Source organism: Stigmatopora argus, chromosome 21 (genome assembly GCF_051989625.1).
Source record: "Stigmatopora argus isolate UIUO_Sarg chromosome 21, RoL_Sarg_1.0, whole genome shotgun sequence".
In the NCBI taxonomy this organism is placed as follows: Eukaryota; Metazoa; Chordata; class Actinopteri; order Syngnathiformes; family Syngnathidae; genus Stigmatopora; species Stigmatopora argus.
In genome coordinates this window covers 8,156,194-8,172,890 of record NC_135407.1, presented here as the reverse complement: position 1 = coordinate 8,172,890, position 16,697 = coordinate 8,156,194, and the positions used below count along the sequence as shown (strand labels likewise).

General features: G+C 38.6%; 3 protein-coding genes across 3 annotated transcripts; 2 read left to right on the top strand and 1 right to left on the bottom strand.

Moving 5' to 3' along the window:
- Positions 1-181: 181 nt before the first annotated feature.
- LOC144067291 (palmitoyltransferase ZDHHC3-like) lies at positions 182-9,283 on the bottom strand. The gene is made up of 7 exons (XM_077590907.1): positions 8,598-9,283; positions 7,238-7,568; positions 7,030-7,154; positions 5,291-5,387; positions 3,938-4,019; positions 3,590-3,720; positions 182-2,619 (listed from the first exon to the last, which is right to left on the bottom strand). The coding sequence occupies exons 2-7, from the start codon at positions 7,538-7,540 to the stop codon at positions 2,461-2,463; spliced, it is 897 nt and encodes a 298-aa protein (XP_077447033.1). The 5' UTR covers positions 7,541-7,568; positions 8,598-9,283; the 3' UTR covers positions 182-2,460.
- On the top strand, positions 9,221-12,453 carry exosc7 (exosome component 7). The gene is made up of 8 exons (XM_077590908.1): positions 9,221-9,380; positions 9,452-9,553; positions 9,674-9,768; positions 9,915-10,080; positions 10,519-10,589; positions 11,828-11,951; positions 12,028-12,183; positions 12,268-12,453. Exons 1-8 carry the CDS (start codon positions 9,324-9,326, stop codon positions 12,370-12,372), a joined length of 876 nt encoding a protein of 291 aa, XP_077447034.1. The 5' UTR covers positions 9,221-9,323; the 3' UTR covers positions 12,373-12,453.
- Positions 12,454-14,170: 1,717 nt separating this feature from the next.
- On the top strand, positions 14,171-16,586 carry LOC144067109 (tetranectin-like). Its single transcript, XM_077590610.1, has 3 exons — positions 14,171-14,337; positions 14,430-14,522; positions 15,662-16,586. Exons 1-3 carry the CDS (start codon positions 14,241-14,243, stop codon positions 16,066-16,068), a joined length of 597 nt encoding a protein of 198 aa, XP_077446736.1. The 5' UTR covers positions 14,171-14,240; the 3' UTR covers positions 16,069-16,586.
- Positions 16,587-16,697: the final 111 nt, after the last annotated feature.

Here is a 16,697-nt window from a genome sequence, read left to right as displayed (position 1 = left end):
TATTTCAATTGTATGAGGTTATTATTGATTTTTGTCGCAGCTGTAGCTGCAGTAGAGGTTTTATAGCCATAAAATAGTTTTTGAGGGTGGATTGATTCCGATTGCTGAAGGCGCTACTAGAAAACATGGACCGCCACTGCATAAAAATATTTCACAAATGAAGAACTAAAGAAAACTGACATGACAGTCTTAACATAACTTTATTTTCCTCTGTCCGTCATTCAAATATAAAAGCAGTTCCGACATAATGTACTAAAATAGTATCCATAGAAACCATAAAGAAACAGCTGGAGTTATTCCTGTAAGCTGGTTAGCAAACTCCATAATATACAAAATAATAAAAGAAACAATTACAAAGATATTGCGTTTGAACACACTTTACATTTCCTTTGTTGAAACAGAAAACAACATGCAAACTTAATCAAATCAAGTCTTTTACAAGGTCCACTTTTAAGAGTGACTTATTCATCAAATGGTCTCCATAAGATTTTCATTCAGTCAATTCTCTTCCTATTCAGTCCGAACTTGTCAAAATTTCTATGCTTTAAGGCCGGTGATTACGACAGGAGCACCAGATTTACAATTCGTTTGATTAGTAAAGGAGGATTGTATTCTACAGCTTTTATTTCTCATTATAGTGTATCAACTGAACTGTGCGTTTAACATTAATGATCAGCAACAAAAGAACTAACCAGAATGTTTTTGTTTTTTTTCCCCACTTTCTTCTAACTCATTACTGCATTTCTTTTTCACACTTTCCTACTTATGTAGAAGTTGCACGTTTCTACAACAAATGACTTACAGGTTACGTAAACAACGCATCTGAGCAGTTACAGTATTTTCTCGCGTATAAGCCGTATTTGTATCTTTAAAAAAAATATGACTCAATCAAGGGTACGGCTTATATGCGAATAAAACTTGATATACTTTTTTACCAGTAGATGTCGACAAAGTAAAATGTACTATTTGTTGGTTATTTTCTGTTTTGCGGTAAGAAAACAACCATTACTGGATTAATTTAATTCCTTATGATATTGACCCTGATAATGTGCTTTTGATTCATACAGTATCTCAGAAATACCAATTTTTCCCTTCAAAGTAACACATTTCTACACCCTATTAAAACCATGAACATGAAGGTGAAAATCGTGAATCAGGCGGCGGCTTATACGCGAGAAATTGCAAAATTCAACAATTTTAAGGCAATTTTAAGGTTGCGGCTTACACGCGGGGGTAATATACCATATTTCCTCAAATAGTGGCCCCTCTTCAAAACAATAATTCCAGATGGAAAGAAAGATTTTTCAAGTGGATTATTTAGCATCATGTAATGACTTAAAAATGCTAGGAAATTACATCTTTTAATACAATGCCGGTATCAGTATACTGTTGTAATGTGGGAAAAGTAAGTCATAAATTCTCATTTTCAAAGGGTGTTGATTATAGATTAATTTTTACTATTGGCAGTCAGGATTTATATTACCTGTCTACATGTTTTACACCATCATTTCTGTTCACATTTTTTTAAGGCTCATAACACAACGGTACTCATTAGCCCATCTAAATTAATAGTAATTTTGCATTTGTTTGTTTGTTTGGGTTCATATTTACAGTGACTTTAAGGCAAAGCTAAGTGGTTGTTTGAAATGCACATTAATTATCGTTTTTTTTTTAATAATAAACTTGCAGGGAGTGGCTTCACACATAATTAAGTTTCTCTTTGATGAGAATAGTTTACCCTTTGCCAAGTTGAACTGAACTCAGTGACTACGTCAAATTTTGGCTATTGTGGCTCTCCCACATGCAAAGGCATCCCATTATTTGAATGCTACTAAAAAAAATCACATTAAAATACACTAAATATCAAGATTGTGAGAAATGAATTCCAACGAACCCTTACAACATGCTGTTAAAGTACTACCTTTGGAATTAACAATAGAAAAATATTCAAAATAAAAATATATACTGTATAGTTTGCCCCCCCAAAAAGCGAGTAAACGTCACCCTGACCACCAGATGAGGAAATACAACATTAGACTTTTTCCAGATTAGAAATTCATTCCTAAACTATATTCCTCAGATAACATGATGTGTACATCAATGGTCCATTGTTTCACAGATTAAGACAATACAAAATGGCATCCATATGTACTTGATGCCTCGTTCCAATATCCTAAGGCAATTAATTCCACCACCGTTCAGTTTAAATTACTGCAGAGAATGAAACTGTACAGGAAGACAATGTTCTGGATTCATAGTGCACATTGTGACAACGGTAATGATCACACATATGACCCGCTGCTTCGCATAGTCATTTAAATTGAGCAGTGTTTGTATTATTCGTTCCGTGCCTCTGCTCCACATTTGTGGAAATCCGTAGCAAGAGCAACGCAATATAGTAAAGTTTAATAAATTGGGTTTATTTGACATCCATTATTGGAGGGTTGCACAGTTTTAGGGTCACACTATGTACTGGTATAAGTCTGCCTTGCCGTGATCGGGTGTCGCTAAGGGGTTGAGCCATGCCACAGAAAACGGGTGACCAAATACAACCTTCAAATTCATCCATTTTGACTTTTTGAGCCATTTTCTCTCCTCCTTTTTCAGCTGCTCAATACCCTGCGAGGAAAAAAACAAGTGTTTTTTTCATCAAGGTGGTGATGGATAGGAACCTAATTCAAACTGGATTTAAAGAGCATTATTAAAACGGGTACTCGGACGTTTCGTCAAAAGACTTTTGGTCGACCGGACGTTTGGTCGACCGGACGTTTGGTCGACCGGACGTTTGGTCGACCGGACGTTTGGTCGACCGGACGTTTGGTCGACCGGACGTTTGGTCGACCGGACGTTTGGTCGACCGGACGTTTGGTCGACCGGACGTTTGGTCGACCGGACGTTTGGTCGACCGGACGTTTGGTCGACCGGACGTTTGGTCGACCGGACGTTTGGTCGACCGGACGTTTGGTCGACCGGACGTTTGGTCGACCGGACGTTTGGTTGAAGACTCCGGCTGAACGTGCGGGTGGAGTCAACCCGTTACAAAGGTAAAAAAGATTAAAACAAAATAAGAATTCAGTTTTGTGTAAAGTTACATTAAACGTATGTTTGAGTGTGTATATATTAATCCAAGTTAATTTAAATTTGTTTGTTCCGTTACGAGTGCGTTATCATGGAAAGATACCCCCCTCCCCCCTCTTTCTGTCCCTCTCTGTAACCTCCGCGAAGTACGCTCAATTTTAGTTATATTAAACACATTTTAGTACTATTAAACCACCCGTTATTTATTACTTTGTCAATATATGGCGAATTAGAAGAAATAAAACATTTTTTCCAATCCAATATCCTGTTTTTGGTGTTTTTTCAGAGGGTTGGAACGAATTAATTTGTTTTTAGTTCATTTCAATGGGAAACGTTCACTCGAGTTACGAGAAGCTCGACATACGAGCTCAGTCCCGGAATGGATTAAGATCGTATGTCGAGGTACCACTGTATAAACACACCAAGGACTTAAAGTGAGTTTTACACTGCACTGCATAATTGATATTTTTAGTTAAGTGTTATTTTGCAAAATTCACAAGGGCATGCTTACCGTCTCATCGGAGCAGATGGAGTGCACCTGTGTCCCAAACATGACTGCGGTGAAAATTAAAAACAGAAGCCCCTCGAAGCACAGGAGGATGAGGAGGATGACAGTTGCTGGTGCAGATAAGGCACTGCACTCTTGAAGAAAGAAACAAAATTGGCATCAGAAAATATAAGAACTACAAACCTATTACACAATTGTACACTGTGATTTCTTTAGTGTTATGCAATAAAAATATGTAACACTATTTATACTAAGCTTAAAGAATGGATTCCATTTTGTGAAATGTTGCCCACTGAGCCACTTCAAGTAGAAATTTCCATTAAATAATTTGGAAATGAAGCAATTACTTACTTGTCCAATCTTCTTCCAAGCAGAATACAAAATGAAACCCCACCATGGTCAGTGCGTGGAATGAGATTAACGCAATGTACAGCTAAAAAATGAAAACAAAAACATGATCAGGTTAATTGTCCAAATGTTGTCAAATTTTCAAAGCATGTCAGAATTCAAGTTAAGATATCAAAACAAGAAAACATGACATTTTAGACATACATAGATAGGTAATAAATAAGTTAATAAATGAATAAATAAATATGAAGAAAATAAATAAATAAGCGTGTGATATTTACATATATACACATATATAAATATGTATATATAATATATATTATATATGTAAATATATATATACATACATATATAAATATATTTATAAATATATATATATATATATATGTATATATATTATATATATGTAAATATATATAAATATATATATATATATACACATATACATACATATATGTAAATATATATAAATATATATATACATACATATATATGTAAATATATATATATATATAAATATATATATATATATATATAAATCCAAAATGGAAAAATGGGGGATACAAAAATTATTATTTATTTTATTTGAATATGTTTTGTTTTAATATGGTTTCTCTAGAAGGGCCAACATGGCAAAAATATTCTTAACATTTTCCAAAGCTTTAAGAATGTGTCGAATAAATATTACATTTCAACATTTTCCCCAACGAAAATTTGCATCAGAGCCTGCGACAAACGTTTCTATAAGCAGGGCGGGATGCTAGGCAGATCGCTGTTGAAAACAAAGCGGTGACTCTGTGACGGGCCTTGGATCCCAAGGGGAAAAGAGAAAAATAACGGAGGAAAACACGATTCAACGTTTCCTGGACCGAATCATTTTACTTCAGTGCCAATGCAGGAGATTGCCTGAATGTTCGCTTTACAGCGAGAAGTTGTCAAAAAAACAAAAAGCCACGTGGAAAGACATTTCCAGGTAAGGCATGATACATTTTCAGCCGAGTACCCCGTTGGGAAAGAGAGAAAAAGTGCTGAAGGAGTGAAAAAACTACTGATTCCTTTGAGTAATATTCCATCTGCCCCAAGGAATCCCATACCTTCGATTATGTCATCGGTTTCAACTATGCAGAGGCAAACTGTTATTATTTTTATTGAACAAAAGTGATGAGTCTTGAAAATGTATTTTTGAATACTACTTGTTATGATTTTATCATTTAATTAGTAAGTAAAAACAGATTCTAAGAATGTAACAGAACACAGTTAATAATATGCAACTATGTGAACCTAGTAAATTTGGATAAATGATCATATTTGCTTGTATAAATTATTGCATGAATAACAAGATTTCAAGAGACTTACCGTGAAGAGCACAAAGTACTTCTGATTGTTTTCCCCTACACAATTGTTGACCCAAGGACAATGGTGGTCCATCTTTTTGATGCAGCGTTTGCACACACTGGAAAGGTTAAGAAATGTGACCTCTCATGACAAGCTTTCAAAAATTCAACATTAAACACAATAAATAATTTAACAGCCTGACCAACATGACATTGGATATAGCCAAACTGTTACGAGAGAATGAATGATACATTTTCATTTTTAGCATAGAATTGTGAAAAGAAAAGCCCCCTCAATAGAGTAAAATAGTGACTATAATTGATTGAACTGAAAGACTTGGAAACATATAAAACATAGTTATTTTTTGCCAGTAACAGAGTATATGGGAATGTTGAGGACTACCATAACTAGCCTCTCTTTGGTCGCTAACTGACGAGCTACGGCTCTGGACTGAATCATTACTGCCACATTGGCCTGATGCAAACCAAATATGATTAGTAACTCGAGACTTTAACAATAACTGCTGCAAATCGCAGTATACACATTGATGTTCAAGCACTTAACATCTACGTCATAATATTCAAGCATTATTTCCCAACTCTTCCGATTGTGTGTGTAAAAAACACTCGTGTCCTGATGATATCCTTTCTCACGGATTGACACAAATATTTACCATGACTTGCTGCCCATTATTCTTGCAGTGATGAGTATACTGTGCTGCCTGGGAGCTATGTCATTATTGAGATAAGGAACATTACAGGGAATGTTCAACACAGGCCACAAAAACAAAGCAGGGTGGATAATAAGGACAAGGGTCCCAAGAGAGGAGGTCACATTACAGTATTTTCTCACATATAAGCCGTAGTTGTAACAAAAAAAAAGATGACTGAATCAAGAGTCCGGCTTATATGCGCACAAGACTTACTATAATCTTTTTTTTACCAGTAGATGTCAGTAAAGTAATATTTACTATTCGTTGGTTATTTTCAGTTTTGCAGTAATAAAACAACCATTACTGGATGAATAAATTCCTTATGATATTGACCCTAATAATGTGCTTTTGATTCATACGGTACTCGGACGTTTCGTCGAAAGACGTTTGGTCCCCAGACGTTTGGTCGAACGGACGTTTGGTCGAACGGACGTTTGGTCGAACGGACGTTTGGTCGAACGGACGTTTGGTAGAACGGACGTTTGGTAGAACGGACGTTTGGTAGAACGGACGTTTGGCCGCCGGGTTGTTACTGTTGAAACCAGCTCTCAAAATTATAATCATGAGAGAGAGAGAGTGAGTTTAATATCTAAATATCTAATATCAAAATATCAACAGTAAACTCTCCGTCATAATTTGACAGCGAGCGAACCCGGCAACCAAACGTCCGTTCTACCAAATGTCCGGTCGACCAAACGTCCGGGGACCAAACGTCCGGGGACCAAACGTCCGGGGACCAAACGTCCAGGAACCAAACGTCTTTTGACGAAACGTCCGGTCACGGATTCATACAGTATCTCAGAAATACCACGTGTGAAGATTTTCCCTTCAAAGCAACACATTTGTACTCCCTATTAAAACCATGAATATGGAGGTGAAAATTATGAATCAGGGGGCGGCTTATACGCAAGAAATTGTAAAATTCAACGATTATAAGGCAATTTTAAGGGTGCGGCTTATACGCGAGTAAATACAGTATATCAGGCCTTTTTTTCTGGTAAGTTAGGTGTAATTTATAATTTATGTCCCCATGCAAGCTCCCCAGTACCTGCAGTGGTGAGCTCTGTCAGGTTTGATGCTACAGCATTTAGGACACTTGTAGACCACCTGCCCTGGTTTCAGTTGCAGGCTTTCAATAAATTCTTTGGTGGCATTTCCTTTAGGCACGGCTCCCTGGTCATAGAAAAAAACAGGTAATGATACTTTTTGTTAAGAATAGAATTGTATAGAAATGCAAAATGCAATAATCAACTCACGGGGTCAGTGCACATGGCCCTTGCATGGGAAGCGAGGGCGAGAAAGGCCAAGCTGTTGAAGATTACACCATTGAAGAGGCTGTAGGCTACGTTCTTAGCAGGCCACAGCATCACGAACATCACCACGAACTCCGCGTATAAGACCAGAAACCACGTGATGACGGCGCACACGATTCCGCAGCCGTCACGGATGAACCACATGGTGTCGGAGGCACCGCGAGGCGGGGGAGGAGCGCAGTGTTCAGGCCTCAAGTAGCCAGCCTGACGCTCGATGTCCCTGGTGCTGCGAGCCGGGCTCTTCATTCTACACTGGCCGAGGTTTTAACCACATCTTTAAAAGGTAAATTCACAAAGAAGCAAGCATTAGCACTCTTCGCGACAAAATTTTCCATGGCAGTATTAAGAGGAATACATCACATTGAATGGGACATCTCTAAATTAGACTTTGGAATGGGATTACTCCCAATGAGTTCAATAAAGGCTCCAAATCTGGTTTCAACAGACATTTTAAGATGGCACAATGAAAATTCAGAATAAAAATTATAGAAATTAATACACAAAACACAAAATGTATATTAAAGAGCAAATAGTGCAATATTAACTCCAAATATATTGTTATCCTAGTTAGTATTTTAACATCACGTCATGTTATTTAACTTTGAAACAAATCAAATATATACATATTAATATTGTTTGGGTGGCCCGGCGGATGAGTGGTTAGCGCGTCGGCCTAACAGTGGGGGACCTGGGTTCAAATCCAGGATGGTCCACCTGTGTGGAGTTTGCATGTTCTCCCCGGTGGGTTTTCGCCGGGTACTCCGGTTTCCACCCACATTCCAAAGACATGCATGGTAGGCTAATTGGACACTCTAAATTACCCCTAAGCATGAGTGTAAGCGTGAATGGTTGTTTGTCTCCTTGTGCCCTCCGATTGGCTGGCTACCAATTCAGCTGGGATGGGCTCCAGCACCCCCTGCGGCCCTAGTGAGGATGAAGAGGTTTAGAAAATGAGATGAGATCATTCCCACACACAAAAAAATTCAAAATCGCGATAAAAATTGTTTATCTTCTCCCCAGATCGACCAGCCCTACTTTTTTCGTTCCTAATTCGCCCTTAAACTGGGCGGTTTTTGAAAAACCCTTTGCTTGACTTGACTCATTGATTGATAAAAGAATAGTATCCTCAATTCACATTTCAATGAGTTATAAATCAATAATCGTAGGCTAATAAACATTAACGCCAAGGTGGGCGTTATATACTTACACTTTGAAATAAATAAGCTCTGGGAGAAAAACGCAGAGGAATTCAGTGAACTGAATTTTCATTTCATAAAACATCCACGTCCCATTTTGATCTTACCTCACTTTCTTGGCACTGCGACGAAATTGTCGTTTTGTCGTTTCTACTGTTTCGAATTTAAGTCAGTTTAAGTAAAAAGGCTCTCCTTCGCCGATCTTCTGTGTTAGCGGAGACCCAGCTAACGTCACCGGGCTGTGGGCAGCGGTTGCTGTCCGCACAGCTGCGGCCACACTTTCACTTGCAGTTTTCGGCGTTATGTTAATTCACTTATTAATAAGTTAATAATGGCCGGGAACGGCACTTTTCCGTCTGAGCTACCTTAGTACTTCCCCGACGAGACCGGAATCCTCTAGTGTTCTTGGGACAATAAGGGCCAACCAGGAAGTATGTGATACCGATGCAGTCATGAGGATGTACCAAACGGGGATTCTGTGCTCTCAAATTATAATAATAAAATAATCTTTGGAGTTATTGTTTGGTATCTTATTTTGGTTTCCTGATTTATATATTTATTTTTATTTGTCGTCACCTCAAGTCAATCGTTTCAGTACAACGTGAAAATACTATGAATTTGAAAAACAAAATAAGCACAAATACCACTCAACGGTTTCAATTATTCGTGAAAAATGACTCACTATCAGGGAATGTATTTATCATCCCAATATGGTTTGTTTTAGTTATTTTTGTTGTTTAATCATACTCCGGAAGGTGTTGGTGCCCAAAGTGAGTGTCCATACACGCGTCTGTCTTTGATTGCGTCATATTAACGCGACGCACCATTCCACAATGGCAACGGTAGAAGTTAGTGAAGCTGAAAAAGTGTATATTTTACATGGCATACGGGTAAGTATTTACAATAAAATGATTATTAATAGAAATTTAGAATCTAAACTTGGCCATGTTACTTTCATCAGGATGATCTGCGAGTGGATGGAAGGGGTTGTGAAGACTACAGACACGTGGAGATTGAGACTGACGTGGTGTCCAATACAGACGGATCTGCCAAAGTTTCTCTTGTAATATTGTCTTTATGTCTGTTTTCATTTTTTTTTAAAGACCCACAATATATCGGCATGTCTACCTCAAATATTGCATGGAAGATACACGTCTGATTAAAAATGTTCATTTTTTTGCAGGGCCACACAGCAGTCCTCGTGGGAATTAAGGCTGAAATTGGGAAACCAAAACCAATGACTCCAAATGAAGGCTATTTAGAATTCTTTGTTGATTGGTGAGTTTCTGTGTGCCAGTGTGATGTTACCGCAAACATTGACATATAGTTTTTTTCTCAGTCTTGTAGAAAAAAAATGTTGAATGTCATTCATCAATGTTATTATTTGGCCTTACAACATTAATGGTTGTATTGGTGCTCCATAGTTCAGCCAATGCAACCCCCGAGTTTGAGGGACGTGGAGGCGAGGAGCTTGGGACGGAGCTGAGCAACACTCTCTACAAAGTTTTCAACAATAAGCGCAGCTTGGACTCAAAGATGTTGTGTATCAGTGAAAGAGAGCATTGCTGGGTGCTTTATGTGGATGTACTGGTGAGGGAATTTGTTTTTTTATGCCAACTTCAATGAACAAATGTTAGCAACAAATAGATGGCATTTACTCTCCAAGAAATCTATAGTTGAAGTTGAGTGTGTCTCAAATTTGGCTAAAATGGACTGAACATTTTGACTCTTCCCCAACTGTCTTGTAATATTACAATATGCACAAATCGTTTGTAATATTTCATTTTTTTTATTTGGGAAACACTCCTTAGCAACTAGCATGTTAATGTGGCTAGATAGAAAAACACCAAATTTGGCACAGAATCTATTTTATTGAACATTGCATCCATCAAATAGCTATAACCTTCCTCTGAGCCTTCTTCCCATTCGCTGCCTTTACGTAATGATTATCACATCACACAAGTACACTTTTCTGCTTTGCCAGGTTACAAATATGAACACTAATATTCCCCATTATATGTTCCACAGCTCCTTCAATGTGATGGAAACCTGTATGATGCCATTTCTATTGCAATCAAAGCCGCTCTCTTCAGTACAAAGTACGTAAAAAACAGATTTTTCATATCCTACTTGTACAATCATACCTCTACTTAGGAAATTATTTGGTTCCAGAACTTTTTTCGCAACTTGAAAATTTCACAAGTAGAGCAGTACTTTATAAGTACCGTATTTTCACGACTATATGGCGCATCGCATTTAAAGCCGCAGTGTCCGTAACAAGTGCTATTTCTGTATTTGACACACAAAAGACGCATCGCATTTTAAGGCGCACCCACTAGATGGTGCTGCGCTAAAGGGAATGTCAACAAAACAGTCAGATCGTTCAGCCAGCCTTTATTAATAGATTACAAATCAGCTTTCTGACAACTCAATTCACTCCCAATATCAATTTTTATTCTCTCCAAGGTTAAAGTATTAGTATTTTTGTGACACAGCAATAGCACAATAACTCATGTTGAACAGGTGGGCATCTCACCAAAGTCGTCAATAATCGAGTCAGTAATTTCTGCCTTCCTGAAAGCTCGGACCACAGTTGAAACTTCAACTGGGAATGACGACGAACATGGAATTAATGTGCTCGATCAACCGAAATGCAACGCCGTCATACTGGGTGTATTGACAAAAGAATTATATATCCCAGCAGTCACTGCGCACCAGAAATAGTCTGGGTCTGCTTGCCGTAGTTGCCAGAGCTGTTGCAGTTTGATATTCATCCATATAAAATATATATATAGTTTGCAGTCTAGCTTTGTATGCTCTGTTGACGCCAACATCTAGCGGCAGTATTTCTTTTGTAAATCCAGCCGGAATGACGGCGAGCACCAAATTAGTGTGCTCGCCGTCATACTGGGTGTATTGACAAAAGAACTACATATCCCAGCAGTCACTGCGCAGTACTTTTTCTACGGGGAAAATAGTAGAGTCGGGGGCTGCTTGCCGTAGTTGTGCCGTAGGATGGTGTACCCTATCGACTGATTTATTGTATTTTATCGTGATAACAATTTTAGTATTGGTCCATCTATAAAGCGCACTGGATTATAAGGCGCCCTGTCTATTTTGGAGAAAATTTAAGACTTTTTTAAGTGTGCCTTATAGTCGTGAAAATACGGTAAATTCTCTCATTTGTTCCACGGTCCTCACACAACTACCAACCATATAACATAAATCATTGAGATATAGGCCATGTTTTGGCTCACCGGTGGCTTCAAACATGTATTTTTAGTTATTAGTTTGTGTTATAATTATTGAGAACTTAATCAAGTGCTTTATATGACAGAATCCCCAAAGTACACATATCAGCTGATGAAGAAGGAGGGAAGGAAATCGAGCTGTCAGATGATCCCTACGACTGTATGAGGCTCAACGTAGAGAATGTTCCCTGTATCGTGACTCTTTGCAAGGCAAGCTCACTCTTTTTGGACACACACATGTCAAATAAATTTCAAGCATTATTTTATTTTTATATTTGGGAGTTAGGTGGGCCACAGGCATGTGGTAGATGCCACCCTTCAGGAGAAGGCGTGTTCTGTGGCCAGCCTGATCATCTCAGTCACACAAACAGGAATGGTCACCTGCGTGAGGAAAATTGGGGGAGGTAGCTTGGACCCTGAGAGCATTTTTGAAATGACAGAAGTGAGTCATTAGTACTTATAATAAGTGAATATGAAGAGAAAATCTGCGACATTGCGTGATTTTAATGTTGTTTTTATTCTCCAGGCAGGTAAACGTGTTGGAAAAGCCCTCCACGTACCTCTAATGAAGCTCCTACAGGAAGAAGAGGATTTAGGAACAAAGAGACAGAAAGTGGGATTTCTTGGTTAAAAATATGATTGTTTTGTACAATAACGTACTATGTATATAGTAACATCTATCATTTTTTATTAAAAACAACAACAAGAGAAATAGTGTGTGTTTGTGTGTGTGTGACATGGGGGGAAAAATCACAATACAGTGGTACCTCTACATACTTAGAGCTTAATTCGTTCCGGGACTGAGCTCGTATGTCGATCTTCTCGTAACTCGAACGAACGTTTCCCATTGAAATGAACTAAAAACAAATTAATTCGTTCCAACCCTCTGAAAAAAACACCAAAAACAGGATATTGGATTGGAAAAAAATGTTTTATTTCTTCTAATTCACCATCTATTAACAAAGTAACACATAACAAGTGGTTTAATAGTAATAAAATATGTTTAATAGAACTCAAATTAGACTGATTTCGCTATCGATGGGCTGTTTGCTGTTGTATTCCCTTCAAAATATTCCGAAAATGATGCACACAAATGTCCTCACAATAGGATAACGCACGACCACTTGCCAACGAGAAGTAGTCTTGAATGAGCGATCGCGGGAGCTAACAGGCTAAGGAAGGAAAAACAGGAAATGCAACAGCTCAGCCTACCCACGTATTGATTATGGGTAATGAAGTTTTATTCTGAGAAAGGGTGCCATTGGCTATCGGTGTTGTGTGCACGAGTATACTTCATTACCCAGAAAGCCCTCTTTTTGCCCGCGCATGCGCGTTGTGCGTTTTCTGGTCGAAACTCCTCTGAATAAATCGTTCAGTCCTCGTAGATATAGTAGTTATACACGAAAGAGATGCGGCAAAAAAAGACAATGATAAACAGCCTCATGTCATGGCCACCTGGCTTTCTCGCATCTTGAAATTTTTCTCGTATCTAGAGCTAATTATTTGCTCGAAATTTTCCTCGTATCTCGAGCATCTCGTAGGTAGAGCTGCTCGTACGTAAAGGTACCACTGAATGGGCCATTTCACATTACAATAGCAATATAGTTTTTCCTTTCATTGTTTGGTGATAAGTGATTTTCACCAAATTGTGTTTGAACAATTTCGACTCATAAAATAAAGGTACAATTTATCAAATCGTTTTGCATCATAAAACGTTTCAATGTAAATAGATGCAGCCCAATTATTTCAAAGGTATTAAACTAGCAAAAAAATAATTAATGATCAATACATTAGTATTAATACTGTGAATAATGTCTGTCTGTGTGGGTTATTTCCAATTGTCCATTAAAGAATCCATTTTATGACAGGTCACAGAAAAGAAAGGCTCCTTTCTTCACATTTTTTTGTTGACAAAGTCCGATAACTCTTGTACTGTATTTACGTAACACAGTTGGGGAAAATTCTCGAATCAACTGCACTTTCCCGTTTTCTGCCACGTGGCTGCGGTTTTGAGAAAACAGAGACCAGATGGGTAGAAACCATTCCAGAAGTCTCTCAGATCCTCCAACGTTTAACAGCACACAGCTCCAAAGCAAACTCTTCCTTCCCAGGTTGCAAAGTTGGAAACCCATTTGCGGATTTGTCAACTTTTAAATAGAATTTGGCGTACAAACGAGACTTTTGACATTTTCCAACCAATTATTACCCCAACTGAATTATCAATAACAATCAAATTTGAAACACCAACGCTCAAAACGTCAAAATATTTGGCGCTGATGCAGGAAAAAAAATACTGCAAGTTATTTAACACACAATGAACTTTTTTTTAAAATAAACTATAAAAACACACATGGTTATGTCATCAGTACTGAGGAGGGATTACACCATCCCACGATTTTTCACATGCACGCACACACGAGCGAGAAAGGGAGGATTCAGAGGTGAAGATAAAAAGCCAGGGTCCACGTCAGCCCACCTTAGTCCAAAAAAGGGAAAACCATGGAGTGCAAAGGTGTTTGCATGCTGATGCTCGTCCTAATGCTGCTCAACTGCTCTCTTCAGCAGACTCCTCCAAAAAGGAAGCCCGCAAGAAAAGGTATACTACAGTACTATACAATGTATTCTGCATGTTTCCCAGATTACAAGAATATTTAATATGATCTAATGTGCTTTTTTGGGTGGAATTAGACAGTAATGCTGCTATTGAGGAACTCCAGAAACAAATTAATGACATTGTAGAGGATCTCAACCATCTGAAGGAACAACAGGCCTTGCAGAGAGGTAAAATAAATTAATCATAATAATTACAGAAGTATTACAATTACATTTTTTTGGTGTCGACGTGAGGGGTTAAAAGAACCATGTCTGAATGCCAGTGGCGGTCCGTGCATTTTCTCGTAGCGCCTTCAATGAATCAATCCAACCCTCAAAAACTATTTTATGGCTATAAAACCTCTACTGCAGCTACAGCTGCGACACATAAAAAACATCAATAATAACCTCATACAATTGAAATATTATTTAGGAATATATAGCCATATTTTACTCACCAAAAATCCTTTTTAACTGTTCACTATCCATCCTCCTTTCTTTTCTCCTTCTTTTCTATCGCCATGGAAGCTAATGCTGGAAGTCTAGCCTGTCCTGTCGTATTTCTGGCATAGGTTTTTATTCGATTTAGTGCTGAAAATGTTCGTTCCCGGTTGCGAAAGGCTTGCTTGCTTTGGAGTTGTCCGACCTTTCTTAATGATGTCCAGCTTTTTTTTCTTGAAAAGTCCGTCTTGAAAATGGCTTTGACAGTAAATCTGCAAACGAATCAATTTCTTCTCCTCCTTCAGCCATTGCGGGTTGACAAAACCGCTATTAAATCAACACAACAATATATTTGCTTGTGCAGCTCGCTCCAGATACAGTTTGGTAGCTCTGGCTCGTCCACCCTATCACTAGCCAATCATAGTTCGTGAAAGCAATGACGTATCCCTACGCCTGCGAGAAGGCAATGACGTATCCCTACGCCTGCGAGAAGGCCTTTGTTTCACCAAATCGAATTCGGATTGGTTAAAGCAACAGTCTTATCGACGCTTGGTTAATGCAGCAGAGCCTGCAGAACTGATTGTGAAGGCCTTGAGGCAGATTTCTGACCCTGGCAACAAATAATAGCTGAAATGTGATTGGTTAAATGCTTCCATATGAAAACACACATCTGGAAGCAGTGCAACCCGGGGGGAAAGCAATGAAAGGAAGCTAACAGACAATTTGGAATGATTTAATAAGTATTCATGGGCAAAATATAATGATCAGTCTGTGATTCAGATATTTCTTAGGCCAGCAGAGAAGGCCTTGAAGGCCCTGACGGCACACCACTGCTAGTTTTAAACTTTTATTTCAGTTTCATTCAGTTATTTATTGTACCTCTCCAGTGTGCTTAAAAGGCACAAAATTCAACAGCAAGTGCTTCTTGGCCGATCCGGCGAAGAAGTCGTACCACACGGCCAGCGAGGACTGCAACGCCCTCGGCGGCGTCCTGGGGGTCCCGACGTCAGCCGACGAGAACGACCTGCTGAGAGACTACCTCCGTCTAAGTGTGGGCAGGGACGAGCAAGTGTGGCTAGGCATCAACGACATGGTGACCGAGAACACTTGGGCCGACCCTACCGGTGGCGGCATCCAGTTCAAGAACTGGGACACGTCCAACAACGGTGGTCGGCAACCAGACGGGGGTCGCTCCCAGAACTGCGCCGTGCTCTCGGGGGCCGGCCAGGGGAAATGGTTGGATGAAAATTGCAGCGATGAGAAGGCCTCAGTCTGCCAATTCAATGTTGTGTGATCACGTTTATAGCAAATAATTGCAAATGGCTGCTTTGTGTGTACTTCTGCTGCAATGCCACTTTACCGTTTTATTTTATTTTAAAAGACACCTGGTTTTGCAATTGGTCTCATTTTGAATTGGATGTTGGTATATATTCTGAAAATTCTATTCTTTGTTTTAATCAAAACAGAAGAATAATTATTTCTTTAAAAAAATAGTAATAGCAATAAACTCACTTTATGTAATGAGGCACTTTTATGCTTGTGGTTGTAAAACTGAATTGTTTAAAAGGTGGCAGGTCTACCGAATGAAACATCCAGATTGTTGGAAAAGTCACAAGGAAAGCTAACAACTTAAAAACGGGCCTGTTAAAATGGTTTTATGCTGCTTTCTATTTTTTTTTTTTACTGACAAGGCTCACATTGAGCCTGAAGAATATTCTTGTTTTACCCACTTTCTTTTCAAACAAATGTTTTCAGTTTGGCCAATGTCTATCCTGATATATCCGCTGAACCTAAATAAACTGTAAAAGCACATCAATTCTGCATTTGTTTACTCATGAAGAAAAGGGATTTAACCTGCTTGTTTTGGAAACAAACTACCCAAGCAGACATTCAAAAATCCACACAAAAACGCCAAAATTCAAA